A 16,229-nucleotide genomic window follows, 5' to 3' on the forward strand; every position below is an offset into this window, starting at 1 on the left:
TCAGGGATTAAGATTTCCAGATTTTAGGGGATTAGACAAATTTGTGAAGGATTGGGCTATCAATGGCTACTAGCCTTAGTAGCTATATACTGCCATCAGGATCAGAGCGGGCATGCCCCTGAACATGTAAAAGGGTGATTATTCTCTCTCTCTTTTTGCTTACGGGCTTCCTGAGTACATCTGGTTGGCCACTGTTGTGAGGCAGGATGCTGGACTGGATGGCCTTGGCCTGATCCTGCAGGACTTATCTTATGTTCTTATCTCACAATCATTTTATTGGAGGGGAGAAGTTGAGCTTACCCCAGTTATAGCAGAGCAAGTGTGTGTGAGAAGAGTAAGCCTATTGAAGAGTATCTCAAGACAGACATTTAAGGTTCAAAAGGGAGAAAGGTTTATTGGGGAAGTTACATACTTGGATAGAAAAGACAGTGTGCCCAAGCGGTCTCTCTTCATAGTGCAGAGCAGAGAGGGAGAGAAAAAAGCCTAATAGAGATGTACACAGACTGGTTCGGCGGTCCTTTTCTGGACCACCAAACTGTTTTGGAGGTCTGGCGGTTTGGGCGGTTTGGCGGCAGGGGTTACCTTACCCCCCTGCTGTGTTTCCCCTGCTGGTGCTGTGCCCAAAACTGCTGGCATGGGGTGGCAGCATATCCTCTTGCTGCCCTGGTCAGCATCAGACTGGAAGTGGCCGGTACATGTGTGCGGTGTGCGCATGTGCACTGGCCACTTCAGGTCTGATGCTGACCGGGGTGACAAAAGGGTACACGGCTGCACCGTGCCAGTGATTTCGGGCACAGTGCCAGTGGGGGTGTCTGTAAGAGCATCCTCCCTGCTCCTTAAACGTAACCCCCACCATCAAACCGTCCATCTGCTGGTTTGTGCACATCCCTAATGGCTGAGAATGCAGCAGAGCACGGAGGAAGGAGGAGGAAGTGAGAGACCCTGAGAGTATCAATCTACCAGTTAGAGTAAGCCAGCGCAGAGGGAGAAACAACAAGGGGGACTACGGAGGAAGACCCTTCCTTACTATCTCAGCTCCTAATGCCCTTACTGCTCATTAGGGCTAGAAGGTGTGAATGATGCAACTGAAGCTGTGTCTCCAACGCATTTGGCTTCCTGTGGAAAATCCAGAAGTTTCAACTTGGGAGGAATTCCCTGGAATTTGCTTTGAATTCCACTTTCTCAGAATGTTGGTTCCAACCCTAGTTCGAAGTCCCAGCTTGTCATGCTGGAATCACACAGTGAAATCACATGTTTTTCACACAGCACATAGTTAATCTATGGAATTCACGCAGAGCAAGCACTGGCAATAGGCACCCTTTTTGCCACCGGAGGGGCGCTGCAATTACTTGATGTGCAAACACTGTAAGATCTTCCCCTTAGGGAATGGAGCCGCTCTGGGAAGAGCAGAAGATTCCAAGTTCTCTCCCTGGATTCTCCAAGATAGGGCTGAGAGAGACTCCTGCCTGCCACCTTGGAGAAGCTGCTGCCAGTCTGTGAAGACAATACTGAACTAGATAGACCAGTGGTCTGACTCAGTATTTGGCAGCTTCCTATGTTGCTATGTCCCTATGTAAGCCATTTAAAATTAATAATTGGCTCAGCCTTCTCAGCCACCATATTGCAATTGGTTCCACCTCCCACCTAAGCCACCATATTGTACCTGGCTCTAGCAGGCGGGCCTTGAGGATTTAATAAAAACCAAAGTATATCCTGCAACTCAAAGTCTGCCCAAAGTCTGTCTTAGGAAATTCAAACACCACTGACCAAGTTTGACTCCTGGGTGGGACACTTGACATATGCCAGATTCCTCTAGGCTCTTTTAAAGAGATTTTAAGAGGAATGTTTAAGAGATTTCATTTTAAAACAATGACTCATAGCTATGCTAAGGAAGAGTCAGATTTGGGCTGACCTGCACAAACAGAACAGTTGCAGCAAAAAGGCCCTCAAATCAAATTTAAAACATCCTGGTTAACTATGAAAGAACCGGAATGACAGAAGAAGAACAGCACTACAAAAGAGCATTCTGTGTTAACAATATAAAAATGCATTAACTAAAAAGAAAAAAAGAGAGAGAGAAATGAATGATGAGAGCAAATTTAAAAGCAAATTATCTTATAAGCAACCTATTATGAAATAAAAGGTTAGCCCTGAGAGAAAATTAGGTTTCTCATTTTTTGAAGGAACACGAAAACATTACTGGAGAAAGTAAAAGAAAAAGGGAAAAAAAGCCACTTGCAAAGGATCAGGTGTTTGATTTCTTTCGGATTCTTTTGATTCTCTCAATATTCCATTTTGATGCAAGTCCTTTTCAGGTTACACAATAATGTGTTTTATGACAAGTTCTGCATAATCAAATAATGGTGTGATTAGAAATGCATTAGAAGAGGAGGAGGGAGGTGTCACAAAGCCATTCGGGAGGAACCTGCAAAGAGGCATTGATTTCTTGAAATGTCTTAAAAACAAAAACACCCCCCTCCCCAGTGAGAACAATGGAAGAAAAGCAATTATAAGGCTCTGCACAGGATCGAAATCCCTGATGGCTAGGCTGGGCGGGTGGAGGCAAAGGCAGGGTTGGACCTACCTTCCCCTAGATGAACACTGTAGTATTCTTCAGTGCACCCCCACACGCCCACATGCTCCACGCTGCTCCTGCAAGCGCGGATTGCTGGAGGCCAGGAAAACGACCCCCACCTCCAGAAATCTGTAATGCACTGCACGAGCAGTGGGATGCATTTAGGGATTCCCCCGTGAATTGGGTGCTCTACACTGCGTGCAGCCTGAGCATACACACAACCCTGGTGCCGGGTTTAAGGGCGCAATCTCACTCTTATCCATGGTTAAAGGCTGCGGTTGAAAGTCAGGTCAGGCTGGGTGGGAGCAAAGGGATTGGGAGTGATCGTGGCGTATCACACAAGCAGCCTAACCCAAGGCAGGCTGCCCCGGTCTGGGTTAGGCTGCTTGTGTTAATAGCCTTTATGTCTACAAAAAAGGAACCCAGCAACGCTGAGGCCAGATTCACACATAATGTGGAACCTACGTGCAAAGACTGTAACTGACTTGTCTGTGACTGTCTGAACCCATGCCAAGGCAGGAACTAGAGGTTCAGTTGGGTTGGAAACCCTCATAAGGTATGACAGTTGGTTTTGTGGTAGCAAGCATGAATGGTCCCCTTTGCTAAGCAGGCTCCACACTGGTTTGTATTTGGATGGGAGACTTCATGCGAACACGACAAGCTATTCCCTGCAGGGATGGGGCTGTAGATCAGTGGGAGAGCATCTGCATGCTTGCATGCAGAAGATCCCAGGTTCACTCCCTGGAAGCATCTCCAGGAAGGGCTGGGAGAGACACCTGCCACCTGAAACCTTGGAGAACCACTGCCAGTCAGTGCAGACAATGCTGAGCTTGATGCACCAAGAGTCTGACTCAGTATGAGGCAGCTTCCTATGTACCCTGACCTTCAGTGGCCCCTGATGTAATGCCATTCCAAGAGGACTTTTATGGGAAAAATAGTGGACCATCAGCCAGTGGCTGCCAGGAGGGTCTTTGCCAGTGCTGCCCCATCACCCCATTTCAGCTTCCACCTCTGAACATGTCCAAAACAACCCTTCCAACTTTGCCACCTGCAGCTCAGTTGCAGAGCTTGGGAGAGCCATTTCCCTACCTCCACCTGTTTAAATAAATCGCTGCACAAGTCCACTGTGTCTCTCCTGTGACCTAGTACATGATGTAAATCAGATCCTAGTGGGGGATCTGTGCAGTGCTGTACATTTGGAAATGTGCTAAATGGTCCCTCATGCTTCATGATTTGAGGCTTAGAGAACGAGAAGTCAATCACATGTCCTGTTCTGGAAAAACCTCCTCAAATGCACAATGTACAGTTTAAGGGTTACTTGATCCTCTTCAGCTGTGGACACTTTTCTTGGAGGATTAAAGTTGTTACTTAATCTGTCTGTATTGATGCCCTGAGAGCCTCCTTTCACCACCTTTAAATAGGCCCCCCTGGCCTACTTTTGCAGAGGCCTAAATAGACTTGCTAATGTGGTAGCCATCTCTCTGAGGTCAAGGGGAGAGTTTACTGGCCATTCCCCATTGTACATATGCATGCACTGAGAGGTATGTACAGGGCAGGCTTTTCATGATGGAAGGTGAGGTGGTTACCTCAAGTGGCACAATAGTGGAGCTCCAGCAGGGTGGTGAGATGAGACGCCCTCTACTGCTGCCATTGGAGCAGCTCTTTGGGATCAGTCCGAGCCTGGCAAGCTTTGCAAAGAGCACTTGCAAGAAGTAGGGAGGCTGCTGGCAAACTTCCCTTCTCCCCACCTTCATACTAGGGATGTGCACAGATTTTGCTCAAATCAATTTGGATTCAAATCGAATATTTACAGAAATCCAAGAGGTCTAGGCCTCGTTCCTCCACACCTACCATGCCAATTTCTGACACAGGCTGACATCCTGACTATGCTAGTGTCAGTGCACCAAGGTGATACACCCGTGGATGTGCACTGCCATTGGAACATGCAGGGTAGGGCAGGGGGCGATGCTAGACAAATGGTGTTTCCACTGAATATGCTTGTCCCCACCCAAAAATATGTTCCTGAAGGCTGTATGAGCCTCAGGGGCATATTTTGAGGTGGTGCAGAGCACTTCCAGGGGAAGCAGAGATCTGTCATGATACCTAGCGTGACTTCATCCAAGACAGAACCTGATGACTCCAGTGAAGAAACAAGGTGTGAAGCCCCCCCACTTCAGAATTCAGGGGACCCTATATCCCCTGAACCTCCCTTTCAGCCGGAGGACATCCCCTTGCCTCCTTCTGCCAGTTCAGGTGAAAGCCACACCAACTCCATCATCAGTTCTCCAGCCATGCCATAGCCAGTGACTCTGTAATTTATATATTTATAACAAGAAAGCTTGTTATAAAAGCAACCAAAAAAATTACAAATTCATAACAGTTACTTACAGAGCAGGTCAGGGGGAAAAATTAAAAAGTTGTAAAAACACAATCGCCACCTAATGGCGCAGCGGGGAAATGACTTGATTAGCACAGGCTGCCGGTTTAAATCCCCACTGGTATGTAACAAGGTGCAACCCCCTTAAGTCTTCCAGACCATGGGGCATGGCCAGTTTCCCCTTCCCCTTTGAAAGAGCTCAGTCTACTACAGGACCTTGCCGAAGCAATGTCATTGCAAATTTTCTAGCTGGACCTTGCTATTACCTTGCTCCTGCATAGAGCTGACTGCCTGACTCTTGACTTTAGCTTCTCTTGACTTGTGCTTACTCCCTTGTAGACCTGACTTTCTTGGCTTGTGACCTTGCCTTGTGCCTTGGTCCTTCAGTGAGTCCTCACCAGGAGACTGGCACTGCCCAGCCCTGCAAGACACAATATGACTGATGAAAACCCTGTGCTGTGGAGCTAAGAAAACAACTTGCAAGCGTGGGCACATCTTCCTGGCCTGCTAATGCTGACTTAGTCAGGATGTCAGACATTGGCCTTTTTCACATTAAAATGAAACCCCAGATCCAGTAAACATGGCAGATGGGTAGATAAGCAAACGTGGCTGCCTCATCACATCTAGCCTGACCCTGAGAGCTGCATGGATTGTTGTGTGTGTGTACGGTTTACATGTTGCAACAGCCAACATGTGCTCTTAAAACATGTCTGCTGGTGATGTGAGCTCAGGTGTGTGCATGTGTGCGTGCAGAGTAACATGTCATTCAATGCACAGTTCTTTCTCTTGTGCCCATGGTTGGCTGTCCTTGGTGCTGAATACGCAGCTCTGCTTAATGCTTGCTTTTCACCTCCTCCGTGACTTTAATTCAGATGCAGACGGGACTGCCTTGACATTGGGGTTGCTGTGATCAGCTACGTGCATTTGAATTGAGCTCAAACACTCAGTGGAGCTGCTGTGTCAGAACAACAAGGTTGACAAAGGGAATTATATAGAAGGAGGTGAGGGAAGGAGCAACTTCAAGTGTTGCCTGAAGCCATGTGTTCTGGGATTTGCCAACCCGAGTGATTTCATCCTTTGCCAGGAGACTGAAGTCAGGAGTTGTTTTCCTATACCACATTTATTTTAAGTTTCTAGTCTTCCATTTCCCTCCCCCATAAGCTTGACCTGGTCAGTCATTTTTTCCATTCAAGCTGAAATTTCTGATCGACTCAGGGTAGAACTACACATCATATTGGAAAACGTGTATTCATTTCACTTCATCTTATTTGTTTGTTTATTTAATACATTTATATACTGCCTATTCCAGAAGTCTCAAGGCGGTTTACCAAAAAAATAAAAAACAACAAAATTTAAAAACATAATTAAAACACATACAGATTCAAATTAAAACAACAAAGTAAAAATTCAACCAAAATCCTGGCTGAAGAGATGTGTCTTCAGTTGTTTCCTAAAAGTAGTCCAGGATAGAGCAGCTCTAATCTCAGCAGGAACTGCATTCCACAGCCCCAGGGAAGGCAACTACAGAGACAGCTTGCTTCTGAGTTGCTCACCTCTAGTGGCACCCCCAGATGAACCTCCTTAATAGGCAATGGGGATAATAATGAAGAAGGCTTTCTCTTAAATACCGTGAGCCCCAGCAATTAAGGGTTTAAGAACCAGCACTTTGTATTTTGCTCAGAAACATATTGGCAGCCAGTGTCATTCTTTCAGTAATATGGCCTTTTCGGGACTTCCCAGAGACCAACCTGGCCACAGCACAAGCATTCAGCATGAAATGCAGTTTCCAGACTATGTACAAAGGCAGCCCATCTGCCTTTTTAACCTGCTTTTCTACTGAAGGAAGCCCAAATCCAAACAGTCATACGTGAAAGAACAATTAATGTCTAAGTACTGCAATATGATATCATAAAATGGAAACACCATTCAGTCACCGTTCACAGCAGAGCAGGGTCAACAAGACCCTAAATCTGTTTGATTAAAAAAAAATCTATTAAAGTTCCATCCAAAAGCAGGAATTATGTTATTGTTTTATTAATTAATGTAAGGTGCCATGAATTTCTGGAGAAGAGTAATGTGAAATAGGTTGGTTCACGCAACTGTTAAAATCAGGGTAGGAGATGGGCTACCCAGACTTTCATGATCACCAGAACTCATACATTTCCCTCCAGTCCAGGTTGCTCCCAGCAGGGCTATCCAGCTTTTGTACCCAGCTTCTAACCAAGGGTGGAGGAGAGCAGAACCTTCCTATCCTGGTCCTTTACTCGTGAGAACCCTTGCACCACTTCATGCCAGTCACCAACGCCCAGTACACCTTCCCTCACATGGAAACTAGGGATGCGCAAACTGGTTCAACCCCGAACCAGACCCCCAGACCAACCCCCCTAAAGTTGGGAGGGGTTTGCGATCCCGGGCCATGCAGAAGCCATGTGCACAGGCGCCCAGCTCCCAACATGGCCACCAGGCCGCCGGGTGAAAGCCGAAAACTGGCTGAAGAGTGCCTGAACTGGGGGAGGGGGTGATTTAGAATGCTGGAGGAGGGCAGGGAACCTCTGTGGACCCCCCCAATCTGAACTGAACCTCACCCCACTGGATCTCAAACCCCCTGAACTGAACCGGGGAGGGGAGTTGAGGGGGTGCTGGACCATACTGACTCAGTTGGGTTCGAGGCCGGTATGGCCTCGAACCGAACCAGGCTAGCCAGTGCCGTGCACATCCCTAATGGAAACCATAGAGAACTGTACGTACAGCAGCTGCCATGAATGGGCACTCTAGCCTGCAATGCACACGCTATGATCCCAAAGCTGATGTAGTTTTGGCAGGGCTGCATTTGCCTCCTGCTCCTTCATGGCTGATGGGAGGGCTCATGGCCACTGATGCCATGAGGCTTTTCCAGTCCACTGGCAGCACAAAGCATGCTGGGAATGCATCCCAGCCCGTGGAGGGACCTTCCAGTTAGAGAGAGATGGGCTTGCAGCAGCTGATTTCATCAACGGAGCCCTCGGCAGCTGTGCCTGTGTGTTTTCTGGGTTTGCCCTGAATTTCTGAAGAGAGGCAGGGTAGAAATACTTTGCAATAAATAAATAAATATGAAGCGGAGTCAAACTTTCTAAGTAGCTGGTCCTGGCTTGTGGTTATTGTCAGGGGTTGTGTTGTGGTTTATCACCACTGAAGAGTTGCGGCAGCGAGGCCAGGATACTTGGACTCTGCTGGCAGATCAAATCCCATACACCTCACAGCATTCATCCAACCTATACCTTGGCCTCTGTGGCTCCTGCCCCCAAGTCTCACTTCTTAGAAAGTCAGGCTGATGAGTGGAAATGAGGCCTTTGGTTCTTCACTGCATTGTTCACCCAGAGACTGATTAAGCAGCAAAGGCAGTTGATTAATTCCTGCTAACTGAGCAAAGAGAGACACCTTTAAAAGTGGTGATTCTCTTGTATTTAGCAGGGGGTGAGCAACTGGCCCTATCCAACCCCAGCACAGCATCCCTCCAGTGGCTGTTGCTGGTATCTACCTTATGCTTCTTGTTAGACTTTGGCCCTTTGGGGGACAGGGGACCATCTTATTGCTTTGGGAACTTTGGTTGAAGAGTGGTACATAAATATTCATAGAAAGTAGTAGTAGTAGTAGTAGTGGGGGAGCAAAAACAGGAGGTAGATTAGATATGTGTTTTAAGATGTATATCCCACCTTTCCTGTCAAAAACAATCCAAGGTGGCTAAAGCATCCCAAGGTGGCTAAAGATGACATGTAATAAGAAAATAGCATATAGATTGACTGGCCAGTTCAGACACCCTGGGGGTGGTACAGTATCTCCTTTCTCATGGGTTGGATAGATTTCATGGTGAGATTTCAGCAATAAAAATCCTCATTGATTTATGTTCCTATTACACTGGGTTGTTTATTTTAGCTGATTGGATTGCGTGTTGCCGAAGCCATTAACACAAACAGTGATGACACAAGATATTTTTGGGAGCTGCTGAGTGGTCTAGACTCAAGCATGTTACCCAGGAGGAAACAAAAGTGCTAATTTTCAGACTGGCCTCACCCCAGACCTATCAAATATTGTAGACTTCATCTAGTGTTTATTGATCAGTTGATTAGACTAGAGATGTAAATATCAGGCGGAGTATATAAATATAATAGATAGATAGATAGATAGATAGATAGATAGATAGATAGATAGATTTTTATCCCACTTTGTCCTCAAAGCAGCTTACAATATTTTACACTATAATGTTAACTACGGCTTTGTATTTGTATACTTCATTGCATGTTCAGTGGTTGGAGCGTTAGACTAGGACCAGAAAGACCCGAGTTCAAATCCCCATTCAGCCATGGAGCTCACTGGGTGACTCTGGGCCAGTCATGTATCTATCAGCCTAACCTGCCTCACAGGGTTGTTGTGAAGATAAACATAACCATGGGCTCCTTGGAGGAAGAGCGAGATATAAAAGTAATAAATAAATAATAAACATCATTCACTGATAATTTATTTCTTAGATTTATATCCCACTTTTCAACCATCAGGTGCTCAAAGTAGGAGTTGCAGAGTTGCAGATTCTTAAACCTGGGTCCCCTGATGACCTTGGGCTACAACTCTGGCCTTTGGTTCATTGTGGCAGGGGATGATGAGAGTTGTAGTCCAACAACATCCGAGGACCCAAGTGAGAAACCTTGGCTTACACATTTTCAAATATAATGTTAGTTACTTCTTACATCTCCCCCTCCATTTCCTATACTTTAGCCCTCACTGTAGGAACACAGGAACATAGGAAGCTGCCTTAGACCACTGGTGCATCTTACTCAGTGCTGTCGACACTGACTGGCAGTGGCAAGGTTTCAGACAAGAGTCTCTTCCAGGTCTGCCTGGAGATGCCAGGGATTCAACCTGGGAGCTTATGCATGCAAGCAGGTACTCTATCACTGAGCTTCAGCCCCATTCCCTATGGGGAATATCTTACAGCAGGCAGAGCTCTCATGTAGTCACCCATCCATGTGGAAACCAGGACAGACCCTACTTAGCAAAGGGGACAATTCATGCTTGCTACCACAAGACCAACTCTCCATCTTTCTATGAGGAATGGTTCTACTGTAGCTGATCCCTCCCCAACCTTATAATCATCCTTCACCCACTATTTTGTAATTGGCTAAACTTGCAGGCTTCCCCTACCTGTGGCCCTCCAGATGTTGCTGAACTACAATTCCCATCATCCCAGCCACAATAAGTTGTAGCTGGGGTGATGGGAATTGTAGTTTGGCAATATCTGGAGGGCCGCAGGTTAGGGAAGCCTGGGTTAAAGGAAAAACCCATACCATGATCATCTCAGGTCCAAAGTACTATTCCAAAACATAGTTGCATGTTCTCAAAGGATCCGCACCATTAGCCATAACTCTTTGACAGATGGCTGAAAGCTACTGTTCTTTGGGCCTGCAGAACTCATTTAATGTCCCAGCAGCCAAACCAAAGAGGTGCTTTGCTTGAGGTGCCTTCTTTTGGCAGGTTGGTGAGTTCTCTATTCCCTTCCACCTGTCTCTAGAGACATTTTAATGTCCAGGCTCAGAGGTGAAATACTTATGAATACCAGCTGCAGGGGATCAGCTGCAGGAATGCCTTCATCTCCTTGCTGGGGGCTTCCCAGAGGCATCTGGTGGGCCACTGTGGGAAACTTGCTGGACTAGATAGGCCTTGGGCCTGATCCAACAGGATTGTTTTTGCCTATGTTTATATGTAATGTCCCAGGAGTTAAAGCAGGGAGCAATCCGGGTGTCAACATAATTTAAAGACCCAATTTAGAAGGCTTTGGATGACATCTAAAATGGCAGCTTCTGCTTCTTGTTAATGTTGCCTGAGAAATTCCAGAAGTAGGCTCTATCCCCTGATTCTTTTATATTTGGTAGGGGGAGAGCAATTGGTCCCATTCAACTGCAGCACAGCATCCCTGCAGTGGTTCTGGTGATCCCCCCCCTCTCTGATTATGAATCCTTTTGGGACAGGGACCTACCAACCTACCTACCTAGTACCTACTGCTTTGAGAACATTTGTTGAAAAGTAGTATATAAATATTCATAGTTGTAGTGGTAGTAGGCTTGAAAGAATATTAGACTCCAGTTTCTTCATTTTCCAGTTCCTTCTCACGTCCCTTGTCCAGCTCTTCCTCTCTTCAGCAAGGTGGGAGGATTTTCAATTTCTCCTCACTTTACCATCGCCTCCTCTAGGCCTTTGACTGCAGAAGGGAGCAAATATATCAAAGATACATTTGCTCCCCTGCTTTCCTTACAGCTGGTTCGAAGCATTTTCTTAAGAAGATGAAATCCTTTGTAGGCCTCTTTGGAGTGCATTTAACAGTCACATTTATGAGGCTGTATCAGAAACTGTGCTGTCTTGCAGAGCTGATGACCAACTGTGTTTTCTTGCAGAGTTCCTGCGACAAGGATGTGGTCCTGAATATCCTGAGTGTGCTCACAGACCTGTTTTCTGTTGGTAAGTAGGAAACTGGACCTTGAATAATACTGTTAAGATGGAGACAAGGAACCTCAAAGGAGGGATGGCACAAATCACTTTTCCTGACTCAAATAAGGCAGCAGTAGCAATGCTAGAAATGTTGCTTGCCTCCCAAGCAGCTAGCTCCATTTTCCTTCCCAGAATGCAGTGGACAATGTTGTGACATGGCATTATTCCCTGGTGCATTCCTGGAGGCAGGGGGAAGATAGCTCCCTTTACTCATAGGGCTCTGCCTAGCCCTTTCCCCTTCCATAACTAATTCTCTCAAAATTGCTCTTCCAAACTGGGTTTTCTGCCCACAGTGCAAAAAATAAGGAGGCTCCACATCTGCTCCACATGGGTGCAAAAGCCACCTAGAAATTATGGGAAATGGCCGCCCCTCCCTCAGCCACTCTTCCCTCTCCATTGTAGCCTCCACTGTTGCTTTTCCATTATACATATTGAAGACTTTTCATGTATCTCCTGAGCATCATTCCCTTTGGCCTTTAAAGCTGCCTGAGCTAGCAGCAATCACCAGTGATTGTGGCAGTGAATTCCATAGGTGAAGTATGCATTATGTGAAAAAGTATCCTCTTCTGTGTCATGCATGCTGTGCCTTTATCCTGTGCATAAATTACATTTGTCTAGCTTGACATGAAAAACAAAAGATGTAATTGCAAAGCTGCCTTGAGTTATTCAAAGGTCTACAGGCTGTGGGAATGGAGAGTTTGCATGTATGCCGAAAAAAGCCTCGAGCTCTCATTTTCTCCTCCTTAGGGACGGACAGGAGGGTTCACTACATGATTAGCAAAGGTGGCAGTGAAGCTCTCCTCCAGGCCCTGGTGAATGCAGCACAGACTCCTATACCGGACTATGACATCCTTTTGCCCCTGTTCCGCTTGCTAGCCAAAGTCGGCCAGAAAGGTAACATCACTGAACCTTGTGTATGTGAAGCATGATGTAGTGGTGCTGAATTCCTTACTGGGTCTTTGTGCCCCACGGGCTGGAGTTGTTTCTCTAAACGTGATACTTTAAACTGTTAAAAGCAAGATAACTTCTTGGCAGTGGCATATTTTTCCATTCAGCCTTTGAGTTGTTTATGATCCTGGGCAGTACTGGAAAGAGCCAGTTGGGTGTTGTGGATGGGCTATCAATAGGATGGTTGAGTCTTGGTTTCAAAAATATTGGCAGCCTGGTGTGGCAGCAAGGCGGAGGCTCAGTGGTGGAGCCTCTTCTGCTTTGCATGCAGAAGGTCCCAGGTTCAATCCCTGGCAGCATCTCCAGGTAGGGCTGGGAGAGACTCCTGCCTGAAAGTTTGGAGAGCCACTGCCAGTCATGGGAGACAAACAATACTGAGTTAGATGGAACAATGGTCTGATGATATAAGGCAGCGTCCTATGTTCCTAAGGCAGAGTCGGTGCAGAAAGCGACAGATTTTGGATGGAAAAGGAGAGGTGTGCATTTTTAAAATTTAAAATGTATTTCAATTTTAATGTTTTTCATTTGTTTACTTTCTCATTTGTTTTAATGTTAAGGTTCATTTTTGTGTCTCCACTTTTTATTATTGTTGTTCTTTTTAAATCAAAGTGTTTCTTACTTGAAACAAGCTGATCCCTGTCAGAATTCCACTATGCAGCTGCATAGTGATGGCCATGTTGTTTACCCATATGTCCCACTGCATTGGTGCAGGACAGTGTGGGCAACAAATGACCATCTCCATGAAATAATGGCTGTTACCAGGGCATATAATTCCTTGGCCTCCAAAGATCTGTTTTGATGGAAACAACAGATGCTCTCTGGCAAAGAAAACACAGCACACGATTCTTTGCCACCACTGAAACTTGTGAGGCAACTAAAGCATACAACAGCTCCATGTGTGCCTTGGAGCATGGATGGAGCTCCAAAGAACTTCCTGAGATCTTTGGATAGAAGACTTCAATGATTTTATATTATTTGCTCTGATGAGACCTGGAAGGCATAAATTAGTTAATTTTTTATTTCTTCTTTGCGGTCCTTCAGATAAGAAGTTTGGGCTGAAAGCACAGAAACTGGAAGCAATTGACGTGACACTCAGCTTAGCAAGGAAAAATCTGAACCACAGCCAGAATCTCACCCACTGTCTTTGGGCACTGCAGGTTTTTGCCTCTAGTGGTAAGTGTGTGACCTCCTCCTGCCTCAGTCTTCTAGTGAGTTTTATCTGTATATGTGTAACATTTTACTTTTTGTCTGTACTTTCAGGATTAAATTAAATAGCAAAATAGACTTAGAGCCATTTTTTAAACAAATGGACCATATTCAGATTTATGGAAGCAATGATTACATACACTCATTGGTTTACACTTTCCCCTCCAAACATTGAGAATCAGCTATATTTGCAATAATGAAATCTCAGCACTTACATCAGTCTCCTTCTCTTGGGATCAGTTCATTTGATCCAGGACTCTGTACATTCAGAAAGGCAACAGTCTCTGGCAATCTCATCTAAAGGTTCGGTTTTCTGAAACACAGTCCACAGATATCATTGGGACAAACAGCCCAAGAAAGTAGAAATCTGCAGCAATGAACAGTACAGTTGGTAACATAAACAGACAATGTTATTGTAAAGCCTCCTTCTGTTTCCTAACATTATTGTTGCCTGAGCCAAGTTGTTTAGATGTGGTTCCCAACCTTTTCCTTTATGCAGATCACTACATTGTCATTGAAAGCTTTTGGGGACTACCATGTAAGCATGCCATTTTAAACATTTTAAACATAGCCTATGTCAAACTGTATCAAGGGGTACTAGTGAACCCCATTATCCATGGGGGTTGCGTTCTCTGCTACAACTGTGGATAACAGAACCACAGATAACGGGGCATTGTGCCTATGGGAATTGTGGGGGTTAGCTTCCCAGAGGCAGGAAAATGGGCAAAAAGTTACCCCCACCACCAAAAAAAGTGAAATATAGTGCCCTACCATGCTCCACGGGTCTCCAGCTGTCCAGGAATGCAACACCAATCCCTAATTCCCAATTTTTCAAAGAAAAATAATGGGAAAATGCTTTTTAAAACCCAGATGATCCACAAAATGGCCCCTCTTCACAAAATGGCAGCTGGAGATGACCTTGGAGATGACCATTTACAGCCACCCCGAAACAACGGACACATGGAATTTAACCTTTTTTGTTCTGCATGTGCCAATTCCTGGGAACTCCAGGCCAGTCCTGAAGGGTTGTCAACTCTAGCACTTTGCATTCCTTAAAAACCAAAGATATTTTCAACCAGAGATGTGTCATAGGGGTGTTTATAAAAATGTGGCCCTCATTGTCCCCAGTCATCACTCTGCTGAGCTGGGTTCTTTTCTGCAGGATTGCTAGTAACCACATTCCAACCGGTTCCTGAGGGATCAGATCTTTGCCAGCTGCCCTCACTGTCTTCTTGACCTCCTCTAACCTAGTGGCTGCTTCCCATTTGTAGACTTCTAACTGGGCCATCCGCATTTGGCCCAGCTCGGCATGCTTAGCATTTTAAATCTTCCCTTGGAAGATTTAGTGCCCCTGGCTGCTAGCCCTGTAGGGTTTCCTATGTATGTGCAGGAACCCCACTGGTTTCACACTATGGGCCTGCCTGGGCAGGCAGCCAGCTCTCCCGTTCCTAGTCCTTCTCCCTGAGATAAGCATTATTTGAAAGGGTGGATGTAACAGAGATGGCAGTTGAAACGCGTCTTGATTTAGGTTACAGGGCACTTTATTTATTTGCACTTTCTTGTACAGCCAAGGTCTGCCCTCATGCTGTGTGCTCCTGTCTGAGGACTGGATTACAAACACAGCAGAGCTTTTCAAAATCTGCAACCAGACACAAAATACGCAGGTTTTTTTTTTAAATTTAAGAAAGTGTGGTTCTCAAAGAAGATTTGTGCAGTTCAAAAATTCCAGCCACGCAGAAGTTCTATTGTGCTAGATTATGTAAAAAGTGACTGGTAGCAAAGAGAAAAGTGAAGTGAGTAGTCCAGGCTCCTCTAGAACCCAGACTCTGATCAAATTTATTTATTTATTTATTTATTTATTACATTTATATCCCACTTTTCCTCCAAGGAGCCCAGAGCGGTGTTCTACATACTTGAGTTTCTCCTCACAACAACCCTGTGAAGTAGGTTAGGCTGAGAGAGAAGTGACTGGCCCAGAGTCACCCAGCCAGTATCATGGCTGAATGAGGATTTGAACTCGGGTCTCCCCAGTCCTAGTCCAGCACTCTAACCACTACACCACGCTGGCTCTCATTCCACCCCCCACAAAAGATCCTTTGTGTAGACTTGACTGCTACTCCCCACAGAGTCTTCACCAAAGAATATAACACTCTTCTGCAATAGTGCTGTCGAATTCTCAGTTCTGAGGACTTTCTCTCACTCTTTGTAGGGTTCCAAATCCAACATCCTGTTTTCCATAGTGGTCTACTAAATGCTTCTGGGGAGCTCGCACGCAAGCCATGAAGGCATGCCCTCTCTCCTGCTGTTGCTCCCCTACAGATGTGATTTGAGCCTGGAGGTAGCCTATAGCCAGCAAGACTAGTAGCCATTGATAGACCTGTCCTCCACTGAAAACAGGCATACTGAAGAAAGGCAGGAGGCTGGGCCACAGCCTGTGTTGGGCGACCTTTCTACTTGCAGGCCATTTTTACACATATTTAAAAATGTGATCTCCACCTGCTGTCTGATATGGTACAGTCTGTATGGTCACCTCAGAACTCTGCCGTCTCATTGCAATGGCATTCTCTTGCATTTGCAGACAGGGACTTAATTTTGCAGCTGTGGGAG

General features: G+C 45.7%; 1 protein-coding gene and 1 long non-coding RNA gene across 19 annotated transcripts in view; one reads left to right on the forward strand and one right to left on the reverse strand.

Moving 5' to 3' along the window:
- Positions 1–16,229, reverse strand: part of LOC128334859 (uncharacterized) — an 83,360-nt gene that overhangs the window by 65,738 nt on the left and 1,393 nt on the right. For 9 of the 11 annotated variants that reach the window (XR_008311427.1, XR_008311428.1, XR_008311426.1 and 6 more), the window contains exons 2-3: positions 13,838–13,935; positions 5,219–5,373 (exon numbers count right to left, since the gene is read on the reverse strand). This is a non-coding gene — a long non-coding RNA (uncharacterized LOC128334859). Of the gene's footprint in view, positions 1–2,247; positions 2,426–5,218; positions 5,374–13,837; positions 13,936–16,229 lie in introns of those variants that run through there. The other 2 variants (XR_008311434.1, XR_008311425.1) reach the window with 2 other exon arrangements.
- AGBL1 (AGBL carboxypeptidase 1) overlaps positions 1–16,229 on the forward strand; it is a 371,201-nt gene that overhangs the window by 12,203 nt on the left and 342,769 nt on the right. For all 8 annotated transcript variants that reach the window (XM_053272300.1, XM_053272296.1, XM_053272297.1 and 5 more), the window contains 3 exons: positions 11,375–11,438; positions 12,216–12,362; positions 13,458–13,589. In XM_053272300.1, coding sequence (XP_053128275.1) covers positions 11,375–11,438; positions 12,216–12,362; positions 13,458–13,589 — 343 coding nt within the window. The remainder of the gene's footprint in view (positions 1–11,374; positions 11,439–12,215; positions 12,363–13,457; positions 13,590–16,229) is intronic.

This window comes from Hemicordylus capensis, chromosome 10 (genome assembly GCF_027244095.1).
Source record: "Hemicordylus capensis ecotype Gifberg chromosome 10, rHemCap1.1.pri, whole genome shotgun sequence".
NCBI lineage: Eukaryota > Metazoa > Chordata > Lepidosauria > Squamata > Cordylidae > Hemicordylus > Hemicordylus capensis.